The following is a 15,925-nucleotide window of genomic DNA, read 5'->3' as shown; positions in this document are numbered from 1 at the left end:
AAAATCCGTCTTGCAGCGCGGAGAGAGAGAGAGAGAGGTTCAGCTGTGACTCATGGAGCTGTGTGTTTAAGCAGCGCAGACCCGGAGAGAGAGAGAGAGGCAGAGGGTGCACACAGTGGCGGGGTGAAAGGGAACTTGTGCTCTCCGGCGGAGGGATGGAGTGCTGCAGTGTGATGGGTTTATTCCGTGTCTGAGAGAAAGTTGGGAGATTTTACTGTCAGTGTGTGTGTGATGGATTAAACTCTGGGTCCTGTGTGAGCAGATATAGGGGAGTGTGTGTGTGTGTGTGTGTGTGTGTGTGTGTGTAGTGTAGTGTAAACATGGTGGAGGCGCGCGGCGGGGGTTGATGTTGTGGTGTTGAGTCGGTGAAGGGGAATGAACCCGAGCCCGAAACGGCGGAGCAGCGGGACACTGACGGCTCTCATTCGGGTTTCTCAGCACACACTGGTGGCCGGGAGCGGCGCGCTGTGCTTCAGGACGCCTTGCACGACGACGGCGCTGATTGTTGTTGTTGTTTATTTCTGAGCTGAAGCCACTTTTCTGATCATGTGGAGTCTCGCCTCGGTGGCGCTGCAGCTTGTGTTTAAGTGGGTGAAGCTGGCTGCGGGGAGAGGGCACCTCCAGCTGAACCGGTGGCTGCAGCGGCCGCCCGACTCGGCGGACTGTGAGAAGCTGGAGCTGCTGATGTGCCGGGCGGACATGGAGCCGGCGGGCGGTGGGGAGTCCGCGGCGGTGGCGGACTTGAGGAATCCGTGCTGCATCGCGACCTGTTGCTTCAAGAGCGCGCTGCTGGCGTGTGTCCTGACCGCCGCCTGCTTCTTCTCGGTGACGCTGGTGCGCCGCTACCTGAAGGACGCGCTGCTGTGGCTGGAGAGCCTGGACGGCCTGATGGGCGCCATGCTGTTCATCGTCTGCCTCATCACCGTGTCGTTCCCCTGCGGCTGGGGCTACATGCTGCTCAACGTGGCCGCGGGTTACCTGTACGGCTTCGTGCCCGGGGTGGGCCTGGTGATGGTGGGCGTGCTGATCGGGACCTCGGTGGCCCATGTGGCGTGCAGGAGGCTGCTGTCCGGCTGGGTGCTGAGCCGCGTGGGCAACAACGAGCAGCTCGGTGCCGTCATCCGGGTGGTGGAGGGAGGCAGCGGGCTCAAGGTGGTGGCGCTAGCCCGGCTCACCCCCATCCCTTTCGGCCTCCAGAACGCTGTGTTCTCGGTGAGTGATGTGGACAGACATGCACTGGGGCTTTTTATTTATTTATAAACCTATACATTTTATGGTAATTTACTGCCATCAGGGTTAAATATATAACTGTAAAATCAGTGCGGTGAACAACTGAGAAATTAAAAAAAAATCAGTGCAGTAAACAGCTGGAAGGATCAGTGCAGTAAACAGCTGTAAAAAAAACACACAGTAAAATCAGTAAACGGTTATAAAGATCATTACAGTAAACAGCTGAAAACCATTACAGTTAAATCAGTTCAGTAAACAGCTGGAAAATCAGTAAATGGCTATAAAGACTACAGTAAGCAGCTGAAAAACCATTACAGTAAAATCAGTTCAATAAACAGCTGGAAAAAAACTTACAGTAAAATCAGTTCAGTAAACAGCTGGAAAATCAGTAAATGGCTCTAAAGATCATTACAGTAAGCAGCTGAAAAAACATTAAAATCAGTAAGCAGCTGAAATGTTTTTTCAGCTGCTTACTGTAATGATCTTTATAGCCATTTACTGATTTTCCAGCTGTTTACTGAACTGATTTTACTGTAATGTTTTTCCAACTGCTTACTGTACTGATCATTACAGCTGTTTACTGAACTGATTTTCCTGTAATTTTTCCAGCTGTTTACTAGACTGATCTTTATAGCCATTTACTGATTTTCCAGCTGTTTACTGAACTGATTTTACTGTAATGTTTTTCAGCTGTTTACTGTAATGATCTTTATAGCTGTTTACTGATTTTATTGTAATGTGGGTTTTTTCTTTTTACAGCTGTTTACTGAAGTGATTTTCCAGCTGTTTACTGTACTGATTTTACTGTAATGTTTTTCCAGCTGTTTACTGGACTGATCTTTATAGCCATTTACTGATTTTTCAGCTGTTTACTGATTTTACTGTAATGTTTTTCCAGCTGTTTACTGGACTGATCTTTATAGCCATTTACTGATTTTTCAGCTGTTTACTGATTTTACTGTAATGTTTTTCCAACTGCTTACTGTATTGATCATTACAGCTGTTTACTGAACTGATTTTCCTGTAATTTTTTCCAGCTGTTTATTAGACTGATCTTCATAGCCATTTAGTGATTTTTCAGCTGTTTACTGATTTTACTGTAAAATCAGTAAATGGCTATAAAGATCAGTCCAGTAAACAACTGGAAAAAAATTACAGTAAAATCAGTTCAGTAACAGCTGAAAAATTACAGTAAAATCAGTACAATAAACAGCTGAAAAATCAGTAAACGGCTATAAAGATCATTACAGTAAGCAGTTGAAAAAAATCACAGTAAAATCAGTACAATAAATGGCTGAAAGATCAGTAAATGGCTGTAAAGATCAGTCCAGTAAGCGGCTGAAAAAAAATCAGTTCAATAAACAGCTGAAAAATCAGCAAACAGCTGTAATGATCAGTTCAGTAAGCAGCTGAAAAAACCTATTAGAGTAAAATCAGTTCAGTAAACAGCTGTAATGATCAGTACAGTAAGCAGCTGGAAAAAACATTACAGTAAAATCAGTACAGTAACAGCTGAAAAGATCAGTAAACGATGTACAGTAAGGTGCTGTAATTCAAGTCCAAAGTGTTTGTCATGCACAGTAAGGACATGTCCACTTGCACAATGAAGTTCTTAGTTTGCTGTCCACCATGAATACCAATTATAGATAAATGGTAGTACCTTATGTAGTAAGAAATAACATGTTATCCAATTAATTTGCCTGATACGTACAATTGATGGATACAACTGAGCGGAAAGTTCAGGGTCTTGCTCAGGAACCAAAACATTGCAGTTTGGTAGTGCTGATATATGAACTCCTGACCTTCTGCTCTCTAACTCAAAAGGTTAACCACTGAGCCACGACAACTAACAACTGCAATAAAAATCATGCGATAAATCCTGAAGTGTTTTATTTTATTACTCTTGTCCTACAGCCAATCTGTTACTGTTATTATTAACTTGTAATTTAATAATGAACGACATGTGCTTTTTAATGTGTTTATAGTAATGCTTATTGTTGTGGAACAGCAGTAAAACAGTAGGGCCACCTCTGCTAACCAGTACAACTCTAAGGAATAAACCACAACAGGGTGTGCTGTTTTAAACTTTTTTTTATAGAAAAATAATCAATGACAGGGTGGTGTCCTGTAGCCTGATGCAAAGCAGAGTTATTATTACCACCAAGAAGTTGATTATTTTCCAATAAATTTCAACCGCAATCTTTAATTTGTCAATATTTACAATAACTAGGACATGTCATAGGTTTTAACCCATGCTTCATAAGTACAGTCTATAGATTATGCCTTCAAATGTAAATTTCCACCCAGAATTCATGTCTTGTGTACTCGCAGCTTTCATGTTGTGCTGTACTTGCAAAATATTAGTTATGCTGCCGAAGCAACCAAATACAACTCGAATGGGAATTACTCTCAGAACTCTGTCAGGAAAAGGGGGATTTTGTAAAGCCGCGATTACGAATAATAATTTACAGATGCCAAAGGTGACGTGAACTTTGTTACAGGTTTACAGCATTGACTGTGGGTTTGTGTGATTTTTTTTTTTTTTTTTTTTAATAAAGTTATGGCTTCACCATTGCATTCACATGCAATTAATTTAGACAGGAAGTGAACTACTTTTCCATTACTGTGATTAGTGGAGGATTTTTTAATACAGTGCAGATCACAAATGTCCTTTCAGGTGTGTCTTTGGAGAGTGTCTGACTGACTGTTATAATCTCCACATATTGCTGTGGTATGTCAAAATACTGTAGTAGCTCACCACAAGTTGCTATAGGAAGCATACTTTTCTGACATAAAGCATTAATATGACTCGGTACAGCAGGGAGTCTGAGTTATGGGTATGCAATACGAAAATAATCACGATATTTAAGGACGTATTCCAGTTCACAAAACATATCACGAACATGGTCTTTTGTTGACACACTGGAGTCTCGGGCTGCGTCCCAAACCCCAAAATAGGTCAACGACATCACATTCTACCACAGTACTGTTGAATTCTCCTTTCTGATCTGGTAGAAAGTGTTGATTAATTTTCTCTGACGGTATCATCAGCCGTTTTTTTGTTTTGTTTGTTTGTTTTTAATCACAGCTTTGTCTTGCTGAGCTCTTTGTAATACTGTTTCTATAGCAACAGCTCATTCACAGGGATGGTAATAATGGATGGTCAACAACATAATCGAGGCCTAATAAGAAATTAATTAAAAATGTTAGTTATTTGACAAATAAAAATGGATTGCTGATATGGTGATGCTTTCTCAAAGGAGATTTGTTTAACTTTTTTTGAGGAGTCTCCAGTGTCTGTGCTTTGTATCAGTAAGAGCTAAAGTTTTTCCACCAGTGGAAAGACTTTGGTTTTTCCAGTTACTCAATAACAAACTTTTTTTTTTTTTTTTGCTGTTGACACAGTTTTTTATCCCCGCTGGCCAAAAGGCCCGAAAGGGGATTATGTCGTGGCAATGTCCGTCCCGGGAAGGGTGCTCACCTTCTGAAATCATCAACTCTTGCAATTTCTGAATGAATTTCATGAAACTTGGCAGGATTCTTTGTTCTATGTCGGTAATACGCATATTGCAATTTCGTTCAATTCAGTCGCATTTTACCCAAGTTATGGCCCTTGATTACCAAACTTGTACTTTGACAATTTCATGAGGGTGTATTAAGCACTTATGGAGCACTTGCATGTGACGTCACAGCCGATCCAGATTGTGACAGACGCCATCTTGTCGGTCAAACGCCATATTTCCGCCTTCTACTTCTGGTTCTGCTTCTACCTTTTCTTCTGGAAAACCCTACTATATACAATGGGCAATTCCATGTAAATGTCAACCTCACCATGCAAAAATAAAGCAACATGTAATACATCAAAACCACTCCCAGAGATATCACCTAGGCCTGTATTTTACAGATGTGAATAAGTTGAACCAATTTGTAACCAACCTAATATGTCACTGTCAGTCTTTCTTTCTTATAATGTAAACCCCAAGCTAAAATCAACTTTGATCATGTACAATTCTATATAATTGCCACAAGCCACAGAAATGTATGCTAAAATCCACAAAACAGCAAAACAATAGCCATCCTAAATATTATTTAAGAACTCTGATAGTTTTAGCTGATATTTAGAGAGTTTTTCAAAGGGTTATGGTGGTTAAATTGCTGATTTTCTAAACATATGCCATGTCTATTTCAGACGCGTCACATCCATAACGGAATTTCGTCACATCCATAACGCTGACTTTTCCTTCCGAAACTCTGCATGAAATACAAAATATTTTAAACAAAGATTTTTTAATATTCACCTTGGACCCCTCTATCAAATGGATATCTCCATTTCGACATTAGGTTTACAATTTCACAGAGTTTGATAAAAATGTACAGTCACCCAAGAAAAGTGATACTTTTTCTGTCACATCCATAACGCATCTTTTATTGGCATTTTCTGGCATGCCCTAGATGTACTATGGGAATTGTTCTTGTTCTATCACTTCTCCAGTATGGTACAGCCTTAAAATATGCAACACCTGTTTAAATACTGGGAGACAATAAAACATGCACTGGGTCATTTGTTGCCATTTTGAGTTCAAGTGTCACGTCCATAACGCTGGAATTGCTCCAATTCTACTACAATGGCTGCGGCTACAAGCTCTCCCTACCTGTGCACGTTTTTTGTGTGTATTTTTGCGTGTTGTTCATCTGTACCGGACTTCAATATCCACTACAACCGTATGGACTTACTGGACATTGGTTTCCAGCAGAAAATGACGGTTTGTAGCGATTTCCATCGCATGCACAACATTCCGGACGAGATAGCGAGACCAACGGGGTCTCCGTGGATTGTTATCGGAAGCAAAGCGAAGGAGGCGGCGCCGGGAGCGGAAGCAAAAGCGAGGCTGCAGAGCCGGCCTGTTGACTAAGCTCAGAAAACAGACACTCAAATCTCCACTGCTAAACCTCTACCTCTCCAACGCCAGATCCATGTAAACAAGACGGACGATTTGGAATTACAGCTGGAATTACCTTATTCTATTCTATAATCGGCTGGTCAGTGCTATACTCAATACTTAAGTGACTTACCCGTCCAATGAGGATTGTTATTTTCTTGTTTACAAGATGCCACATCTGAGTCGCTGACAAATCCTGAATTTCTGTAAAGATAACTGCGCAGAGATTTATAAGCACGCAGTGCTTCACCACTGAACAGTGAGGGAAAGTTAATGAGGTAATTAAACACGTCCGGGTATTCCGCTGGCAGTTCAAAATCCACTGACACGGTCATGAAAACTACGTCCGGTAAGCCATAAGGGTCACTAATCTGTAGATCGTTTATCTTAGACATATATCTAGTTATCTGTTCATTAGAAAAATGAGCCGTGTAGTCCATCGGTTGAAATTGATCCATTCTGTACACGAGTGCAGCAGTGTTCAGCGGTGTTTTTTACTGACAAGATGGCGGCTGTGTACTTTCCGGTCACGTGACTGCAAGATCTCTATAGTTGCCAGCGGGGGATATTGTGCTCTCCGAGAACTCTCTTGTCGTCTTGAGAAAGCGCAAAAGAGAAACAGCTGTTCGTAGTTTCTGTATCATAAGTGATGACTTGTTTCACAGATGTTCTTCGACACTGAATGTAACTATAAATGGATAAAAAGTACATTGTGTGATTTTTCTTAATTTTTTTTTTTTTAATTTAACTAATTAGCAAATGGCTCTTGTATAAGAGTCATAAAGTAATCAAATTTCAGGGTGCTAACTTTGATTTTCTTGAACGTTATGTCCCCCAGGTGTGTTTTATTCCTTGCATATGGAGTCATGATAAGTTATCGTCGTCTCTATATGTGGCCTACTCTGTGCAAATTTGTGATTTCTGAACGTCTAAGTACGTTTTGTTTTGCTGAAATTAAGTTGGAAAAGAAACCAAGCACCAATGATAGTAGTGTGGATCAGCAGTTAGGGCTCTGGGCTTTTGATCGGAAGCTTATGATTTCGAATCCCGTTCTTGCCAAACTGCTACTATTTGATCCTTGAACAAGACCCTGTGCTCAGCTCAATTATGGGTCACCTTGGTTCAGAGTATCTGTGAAATGATGGAAAGTCACGTTTTAAGGTCTCTAAAGAAGCAAGTTAATTGATTTTTTTTTTTTTCCAGTCATTCCAAGTACAGTTATAGTCAGAAGTTGCCATGATCAGTGCATGTAAATATTGGGCTTTCAGTTGTTTCTTTGAACTGCTGCTTTTTTTTTCCTGTGGAAGGGTTAGTATGACATATGATTGTACAACATGTATCTTTAATGAAAAAGAAAATTGTTTTCCTTTCAACTGAGAGCGACCATCATTTGGATCATTTTCCAGACTTTGGCAAAGTAGCTACACTTCACAATAACTTGTACTTGTCAAACAAACCTGTTTTATGTTGGCACAGAGAAGCTACCAGCTATCGTCAGACATGAACAGGAAGTTGAGGCATTGGCGTTTGCAAGTTAAAAGGCATTTTAGAGCTTTCAGCACCACTGAATTAATAATCGAAGCGACTATGTATTTTTGACCATGTGGTGATTTTCTGGAAACCCAAAATAAATTAAAGCTTGTGCAAGGAATTCTTGTTTCTTTGCTTTTTCCTATTAGAGATGTATTTTGGTGGGAGGTTTATGGCATCGGCGAAGCTGACTTTATGTTAGGACTGTTTATGTTATAGTCATGTCGTCTGTTGTTGCCCAAATGAGGATGGGTTCCCTTTTGAGTCTGGTTCCCCTTGAGGTTTCTTCCTCATGTCGTCTGAGGGAGTTTTTCCTTGCCACCGTTGCCACAGGCGTGCTCACTGGGGATAGATTAGGGATAAAATTAGCTTATATTTTAAGTCATTCAAATTCTGTAAAGCTGCTTTGTGACAATGTTTATTGTTAAAAGCGCTATACAAATAAACTTGACTATTTTTTTTGTACAATCATTCTGCTACAGAAAAAGATCGGTTCAAAGAAAGTCCATGACGTTCACATCCATGAGGAGTGTATGTAAACTTCTGACTCCAACTGAAAAACAATTAAGAATAAATTGGGGGGGAGACATAGCGCAAGAAACCATCTGCTTATGACCCAGCTTTTGTCCCATGCCATGCCAAAGAATTTTAGCAAGTGGATTTTTAATGCTTCCCAAACCAGTCTTTGGGCGTCGTTGCTCCACCCACACCTGAATGAGATAATTAACGTCCTTATTGTCTTGATGAAGGTTTGTATGAGTGGGACAGACCGAAGGCTGGTTTGAGAAATAATCCGCTAACACACACAGTTTAAATACTTGTTTATTAGCTCAGGTACAACTGTAACGTTCAATATCGGCTGATGGCGTTTTGAGGATTTTTTTTTTAATAGCCTTTCTAAAATCACACGTTTAAATATTTTATAGGGAATCCGTTCATGTTTCTGTTTAATTAGAGTTAAATGCTGTTGATCTTTTAAGGGACATTCAAGTGACTTAATCCAGCTTAGGGGTGATCTCGTTAAACTCATTAAGTTAGGCATGATTGTCCTAGACATGGGATGGGTTGTTGGTCATAGTACTTTTACTCCCTGGAGTGATGTGTAGCCTGCATTATTATTAATTTTTGATTAACTGACACATGAGACACCAAGAAGCACCAGTTAGTCTTCACAAGGTCGAAAAAGTGCAGAGATGTGTGCTTGTGTTAGCAGCTTGACTGTGCTGAACAGGATGTGAGGAACAATCCTTAAAGGAACACACTGTACATGAACATTTCTCTGTATGTTTATTTTTGTAGTTGTGATGATCACGAGTCTTTGGCTTCTTTTGCTAGAGGTTTCAAAAAAAAGTTGGAATGCTGTGTAAACTGGAAATAAAACAGAATGTGATGTGCGAATCATGGAAACTCTATGTATCATTGAAACAGTACAAAGACAACATGTCTTGAAACTGAGAAAATGTTTTTTTTGAGAAATATATTTGCGCATATGCTCATTTTTTAAAAAATTTATTGCCAGCAACATGTTTCCAAAAAGTTGGTTCAAGAACACAGAAGACTGGAAAAAGATGTGTAATGCTTAAAAAAAAAAACCTTGTGGAGCATCTCACAGCCAGTTTGATTGATTGGCAACAGGTTAGTAAGATGATCGGGTACAAAAAGAGCATCCCAGAGAGGCGGAGTCTCTCAGAAGTAAAGATGGGGAGGGGTTCACTGCTCTGTGAAAGACTGTGTGGGCAAACAGTGCAATGATTTAAGAATAACGTTCCTCAGTGTAAAATTGCAAAGAATTTGTGGATCACATCAACTATGGTACATAATATCATTAAAAGATTCAGAGAATCTGGGGAAATCTCTGTATGCAAGAAACAAGGCTGAAAACTGACATTGGATGCCTGTGATCTTCAGGCCCTCAGGAGACACTGCATTAAAAGCAGACATGTGTCTGTAGTGGAAATCACTGTATGGGCTCAGGAACACTTTAGAAAACTGTAATCTGTGAAAATAGTTCATTACTGCATCCACAAATGTAAGTTAAAACTGGATATAAACAATATCCAGAAACACCGCCACCTTCTCTGGACCCGAGCTCTTTTATGATGGACTGAGGTGAAGTGGAAAACTGTCCCAAGGTCTGACGAATCAAAAGTAGAAATTCTTTTTAGAAGTCACGGACACCATGTCTTCCAGGCTAAAGAGGAGAGGGACCATCCGGCTTATCAGTGCACAGTTCAAAAGCAGCATCTGTGATGGTATGAGGGTGCATTAGTGCACATGACATGGGTTGCTTGTACATCTGGGAAGGCCTCATTAATGCTGAATGATATATCCACGTTTCAGAGCAATATGTTGCCATACAGATAGAGTCTTTCAGGGAAGGCCTTCCTTCTTTCAGCAAGACAATGCCAAACTGCTTTCTGCACATTATTAAAACTGCATGGCTCTGTCATAAAAGAGCCTGGGTGCTAAACTGGCCTGCCTGCAGTCCAGACCTGTCTCCTATTTAAAACATTTGGTGCATTATGAAACACACAGTTTAGGCCAAGGTGACCCCAAACTATTGAACAGCTGAAACTGTATATCAGGCAAGAATGGGACAATGTTTCTCTTTCAAAACTACAGCAATTGGTCTCCTCAGTTCAGTGATACAACACAGAGGTAATGAAAACATGCCCCTGTCTCAATGTTTTTTGAAACGTGTTGCTGACATTAAATTCAAAATGAGCATATACATTTTTCCAAGAAAAAAACAAAACAATAAAAATTCTCATTTCCAACATTTGATATGCTGTCTTTGTACTATTTTCAATCAAATATAGGGTTTCCAATCATTGTTTTATATTTTATACAGCATCCATTGCTGTATATTTATACATTATATATGTAATCGCTTGATGATAGCAGTGTAGACTCGACATAAAGTGTGTGTGTGTGTGTGTGTGTGTGTGTGTGTGTGTGTGTGTGTGATTTTTCAAAGGTACAGTAGGTCATCCTAATGTTTGCACATCATGCTCACTTTATTTTTTGTAAAGTCAGGGAACAGGCACAGTGCCAATGTCAACTCTGTAAAAACATTGAAGTCAATTGTCGAACTGCAATTAATCTATTTATTTACTTACTTACTTCTAAAAGAGCAGTCAGACCAAAGACAAATAAAACTCTCCCAGCGGAAAACCCAATAAAGACATTGTGCATAAGACACGTTTGCTTTTGTGAAGCGGTTATGTTTGCTTGTTACACTTTACCCAGACTTTAGATAAAGTGAACTGCTTATTGAGTAGAAGTTACACCATACTTTCACATCACTGTTTTCTTTCTGTTGCCTGGTACACATTGGTTGGAGGGGAATTCTGTCGTCTTGCCCACCAACAGACACCAGGGTTTTTGTGGTTTTTTTTTTTTTTTTCCTCTCTGCTTGCGAGGATCGTCTTGTTGGCTGGAGCGTCTGTAATAGCAGAGCTGTCCAGAGGTCAAAACAGGTACTAAATGGAGGGGAGAAAAGGCACAAAGAACTGACCAGCTTTGAGGGTTAAATGTGTACATGATAAAGGTTTTTATTCTATCTTGTGATGATGCAAGCTCATCTGAAACGATAGCAGTTAAGGAGCAGGTGTTTCAGGTTTTGAGTCGACAGACTGATGAACGTGAAACCCCGTGTGTTTTACGTGCAGTGAATCTGTGGCTGAATATCAGTGTGTGTAGTACGCAGTATCGGGTGTACAAGCCAGTTATTGTATACCCTACGAAGGTGGAAAGCATAAAATGAAGGTCTGGTTTTGTTATCCCCCGCTGTCCGAAAGGCCCGAAGAGGGATTATGTTGTGATGTCCATCCATCTGTCCCTCAAAGGGTGCTCACCTTCTGAAATCAACTCCTCTCTCAATTTTTGGAGGAATTTCACCAAACTTTGCAGGATTCTTTGTCGGTAGTACGCATATTATTTTGTTCAGTTCGGTCGCATTTTACCAGAGTTACAGCTCTTGATGAACAACCTTGTACTTTCACAATTTCATGAAGGTGTGCTCGGCTTCTGACGTCAACTCCTCTCACAATTTTTGGACGAATTTCTCGAAGCTTGGCAAAAGGCCTTGTTATATGACCGTAATACGCATATTGCAATTTAATTTCGTTTGTGAACATTTTACCAGAGTTTTGATCCTTGATTAAATAACTTGTACTTTGACAGTTCCATGAGGGTGGACGTTCTTCTGAAATCAACTCCTCTCACAGTTTATGGAGGAATTTCACCAAACTTGGCAAAAGGCTTTGTTATATGACAATTAAACGCATATTTAAATTTCGTTTAATTTGGGCAGATTTTCCCAGAGTTATGCCCTTGATTTTTTAACAAACTTGTACTTTGGCAATTTCATCAAGGTGTAAATCAACTTCCCTCACAATTTTTATCCCCCACTGGCCGAAAGGCCCGAAGGGGGATTATGTCGTGGCGATGTCCATCTGTCCGTCCCAGGAAGGGTGCTCACCTTCTGAAATCAACTCCTCTCACAATTTTTGGAGGAATTTCACAAAACATGACAGGATTCTTTTGTTATATCTCAGTAATACGCATATTGCAATTTCATTCAATTCAGTCACATTTTACCAGAGTTATGGCCTAATTACCAACAGGGAATATTGTGCTCTTGGAGCACTCTTGTTTATATTAAAATTTTCAGTACAGATAATAATCTTTCACTGGTCAAGTTTCCATTGCAGTTGTATGCAAAATAGTTATAATAATCCCCTGCTGATCGGTCAAGACAAAGGAGCCGCCAAATGCTTTTCATGGCGTCGTGCTAGTGTAGTGTAGCATAGCATCATAGAAACATCAGGAACTTTTAAAATGTAAAAAAAAATACTTATTAAACATTAAATGGTTTAAAACAGTGATGTATGGTTTTGCTGAATGTTTTTGTTTTAAATAATTTGTTGAAACATGAACAACAGATGAAATTTTGTGGTAAATCTCTAACACAGAGACACCACCAACACATTTAACTAGCTGAAATAGCAAACAGCAAGCAGAAAAGCATCAGGTTTTTCAAGAAATATTTCTCAGAAAATGAAAGTTAATGAGGCGGCACGGTGGTGTAGTGGTTAGCGCTGTCGCCTCACAGCAAGAAGGTCCGGGTTCGAGCCCCGTGGCCGGCGAGGGCCTTTCTGTGCGGAGTTTGCATGTTCTCCCCGTGTCCGCGTGGGTTTCCTCCGGGTGCTCCGGTTTCCCCCACAGTCCAAAGACATGCAGGTTAGGTTAACTGGCGGCTCTAAATTGACCGTAGGTGTGAATGTGAGTGTGAATGGTTGTCTTTGTCTATGTGTCAGCCCTGTGATGACCTGGCGACTTGTCCAGGGTGTACCCCGCCTTTCGCCCGTAGTCAGCTGGGATAGGCTCCAGCTTGCCTGTGACCCTGTAGAACAGGATAAAGCGGCTAGAGATGATGAGATGAAAGTTAATGACTGATGATAATTGCAAGGAAATGAGATCAAGACTAAAGCCAGCAATTATGCAGTTCATGTTCGTTTACTCAGCATTTATAATAGCAGATTGGGTAACGTTAATGGGTTGTTTGTTAGCACAATTGGTGATAATTGTGTGTGGCTGCATTAAGCTGTTTGTGAGCATGAATTTAATTCATCTATTGTTTACAGAGACTGTAAATTGACCTGGAGTGATCCAACTGGTTACACACACAAGTCACTCAGCCCCTATACTGCACTATAAATACAGTTACATCACACTTTTACACTCCGTTAGCAGCTACAGTCTACATGCACGCAAATTTTAACTATATAGCGCAGGGGTCTTCAACTACAATTGCAAGAGGAACAGAAATCAACCCTCTTCCCTTTCTGGAGTCCGGATAATTAGATACGTACAAATACGGGCTCATGCTTTTTACCAGACTAAATCAGTTCAGTTAAAGCATATACGCAGAACCATGGCCTCACTTTCGTTTATAAATACAGAGATGCCTACTAGTACGGATTGGCCGTATTTTGTACGGAAAAGTTACGTAAATACGATGGTACGGCAAACAGTGTTATTCTGTACGGAATTATTATAAAATCTTAAAAAATTCCAGTGAGTTGTTTTTAAATGTCCAAGCGACTTTTTCAATCCTTGCGCGATTCACAGCTAGGCTATTTATTTTTACGACAACCACACATGCTGTGTGTGACATGCGCAGATTCCGCACATGCTGTGTGTGACATGCGCAGATTCCACACATGCTGTGTGTGACATGCGCAGATTCCGCACATTTGTTCGCGCTATTTTCGATACGGTAGAATGGCCGTGCATTACACCCAGTCAAAAGGGCAATGGATACGCGCACTGCAAACTGTGTAGAACTGACATTAACATCACTCATGGTGGTCGCGATGACTGCACGCGGCATGTCAACTACAAAAAAAAACACATATGGAGTATGCTGAAATGGCGAGTCAGGCGGAAAGTAAATCTGGGGGTATCCAGCAGTTTTTTATGAAATCTGTGGATGAAAAGACACGGAACGTGACCCGTGCTGAAGCGGTGATGGTTGACCTGTGCTTGGAGTTGAACTTGCCGATTAGTGCCATGAAATGTGAGTTAAACTTATTCAGTTTCTTTTTACAAGTCTGATTTTTATTCACTGAAATATCAAACACTGGCTGTACTTCTTTAATTCAAAGTCTTTTCAGTGTTGCAAGTCCAAATGTACATGTAGTATGATCAAAAACAGAATTTTATGATTAGTGCTGTTGGGATTGTGGCAAAAAATTGATCATTCCACTGTTTTAAATACAATTATAAATGTCATTTTATTCAGTGTCTCTTCTGAAGCATTATGCTGAAGTATTTATATATTGGGACATTAAGATAACAATGTCGGACTCTCTCTGGCATGAAATAAGAAATTTTTTTTAAATTTTATTAGAATCCGTAAACAGGTAGAACATTTTGCCAGGCAATATAATATAATACTTTTGAGGAGTTACATTCAGTACCAATGATTGGTAGTCAACCGTAATGTCTGCAAACAGGGAACACTCTTGTATTTATAAAAATGTGATCTATTGTATGCTCTAGAAATTTGTTGAGTGGAAATTCAGTTGAGATGGCTGCTCGTGTTTTGTTTATTCAATTCACACAAAACAGTACTTTTTAATAATTTAAACATTAAACATATTGGTATATACACCTCTTTATAATGGAAATGCGCATAAATTAATGTTACTGAAAGTCATTCCAAAATACTGAAAAATGTTTTCAAGAATACTGAAATTCAAAATTTGGAGTAGGCATCTCTGTAAATACCTTGAGTCCTCAAGAATGGCACAGGAATAGTTTTAAGCGTTAACAATAAATCTCTAATATAGTAATTTTTACAATTAAAGTGATTCATATAGGTTGCGGTCTGAGTGAATGACCTTGACATCCATGACGTCACAGCAGGAAGTCTATCGGTCTCCTCGCCATTTCCGCTACACTAAAACACAGAGCTGACTGCAACTCCGATCCTCCATTTTGAGCTAATTTATCGCCATGCCACGGAGATGTGTTTTTGGCCGGTGCAGCAACACGACAGAAGGTGGATTTACGTTGCATTCATGGCCCAAGAATGTTCAAACTGCAAAGATTTGGACACATTTTGTGAGAAGTTCACGGGCACATTGGACGGCTATGAAGTGGTCTCTCCTCTGCTCTGCACATTTTACTGAAGACTCGTACGAGACCTCTGACCTGTTGAGGAGGGTTGGCTATAAGCCCGTACTGAAAGAGGGTGTAGTACCAACAATTAAAGAAAAGGAAAGTATTTTTATTTATTTATTTATTCCTTTTGAAAGGAAAGTGATTTAGTTGCACCAGTCCTCCTGGAGTGAGCCGAGGGTTGTTGCTAAAACCCGGGACAGAATGGGACGTGACATATCGCTCAGGCAGTGACCTCCCCGTGGTTGTTGCCAAAACCGGTGGCATCCTTTTCCGTCCCAGGTTTTAGTAATTGCCTGAGCCGAGCAGTAATGGCGGAGTACTCAGTAATGGAGAATGAGTGGACCAGCTGTCTGATTTCTAAACTGGATATTGCTGCCATCTCGCCCTTACGTGGAAGAAGTGAATGAACGGAGAACTGAACGAACAACTGAAAGTCAGATCGTTTCAAAACAGTTGGCCACAAGATCGGCCTTCAAGAAGTGAGAACACAGACGGGTAAGCTCCGACTCTCATTTGGATACAAAAACAACACA

At 40.4% G+C, this 15,925-nt stretch overlaps 1 protein-coding gene across 1 annotated transcript in view; it reads left to right on the top strand.

Moving 5' to 3' along the window:
• The window catches only part of tmem64 (transmembrane protein 64), a 36,398-nt gene that overhangs the window by 18 nt on the left and 20,455 nt on the right, over window positions 1-15,925 (top strand). The window contains exon 1 of the mRNA XM_060904720.1: window positions 1-1,212. This exon is cut by the window's left edge and continues 18 nt beyond it. Coding sequence (XP_060760703.1) covers window positions 547-1,212 — 666 coding nt within the window. The 5' untranslated portion in view covers window positions 1-546. The remainder of the gene's footprint in view (window positions 1,213-15,925) is intronic.

Source organism: Neoarius graeffei, chromosome 22, assembly GCF_027579695.1.
Source record: "Neoarius graeffei isolate fNeoGra1 chromosome 22, fNeoGra1.pri, whole genome shotgun sequence".
Taxonomy (NCBI): domain Eukaryota; kingdom Metazoa; phylum Chordata; class Actinopteri; order Siluriformes; family Ariidae; genus Neoarius; species Neoarius graeffei.
The sequence above is the reverse complement of the archived record's forward strand: the minus strand, read 5'-3'. Positions and strand labels throughout refer to the sequence as shown.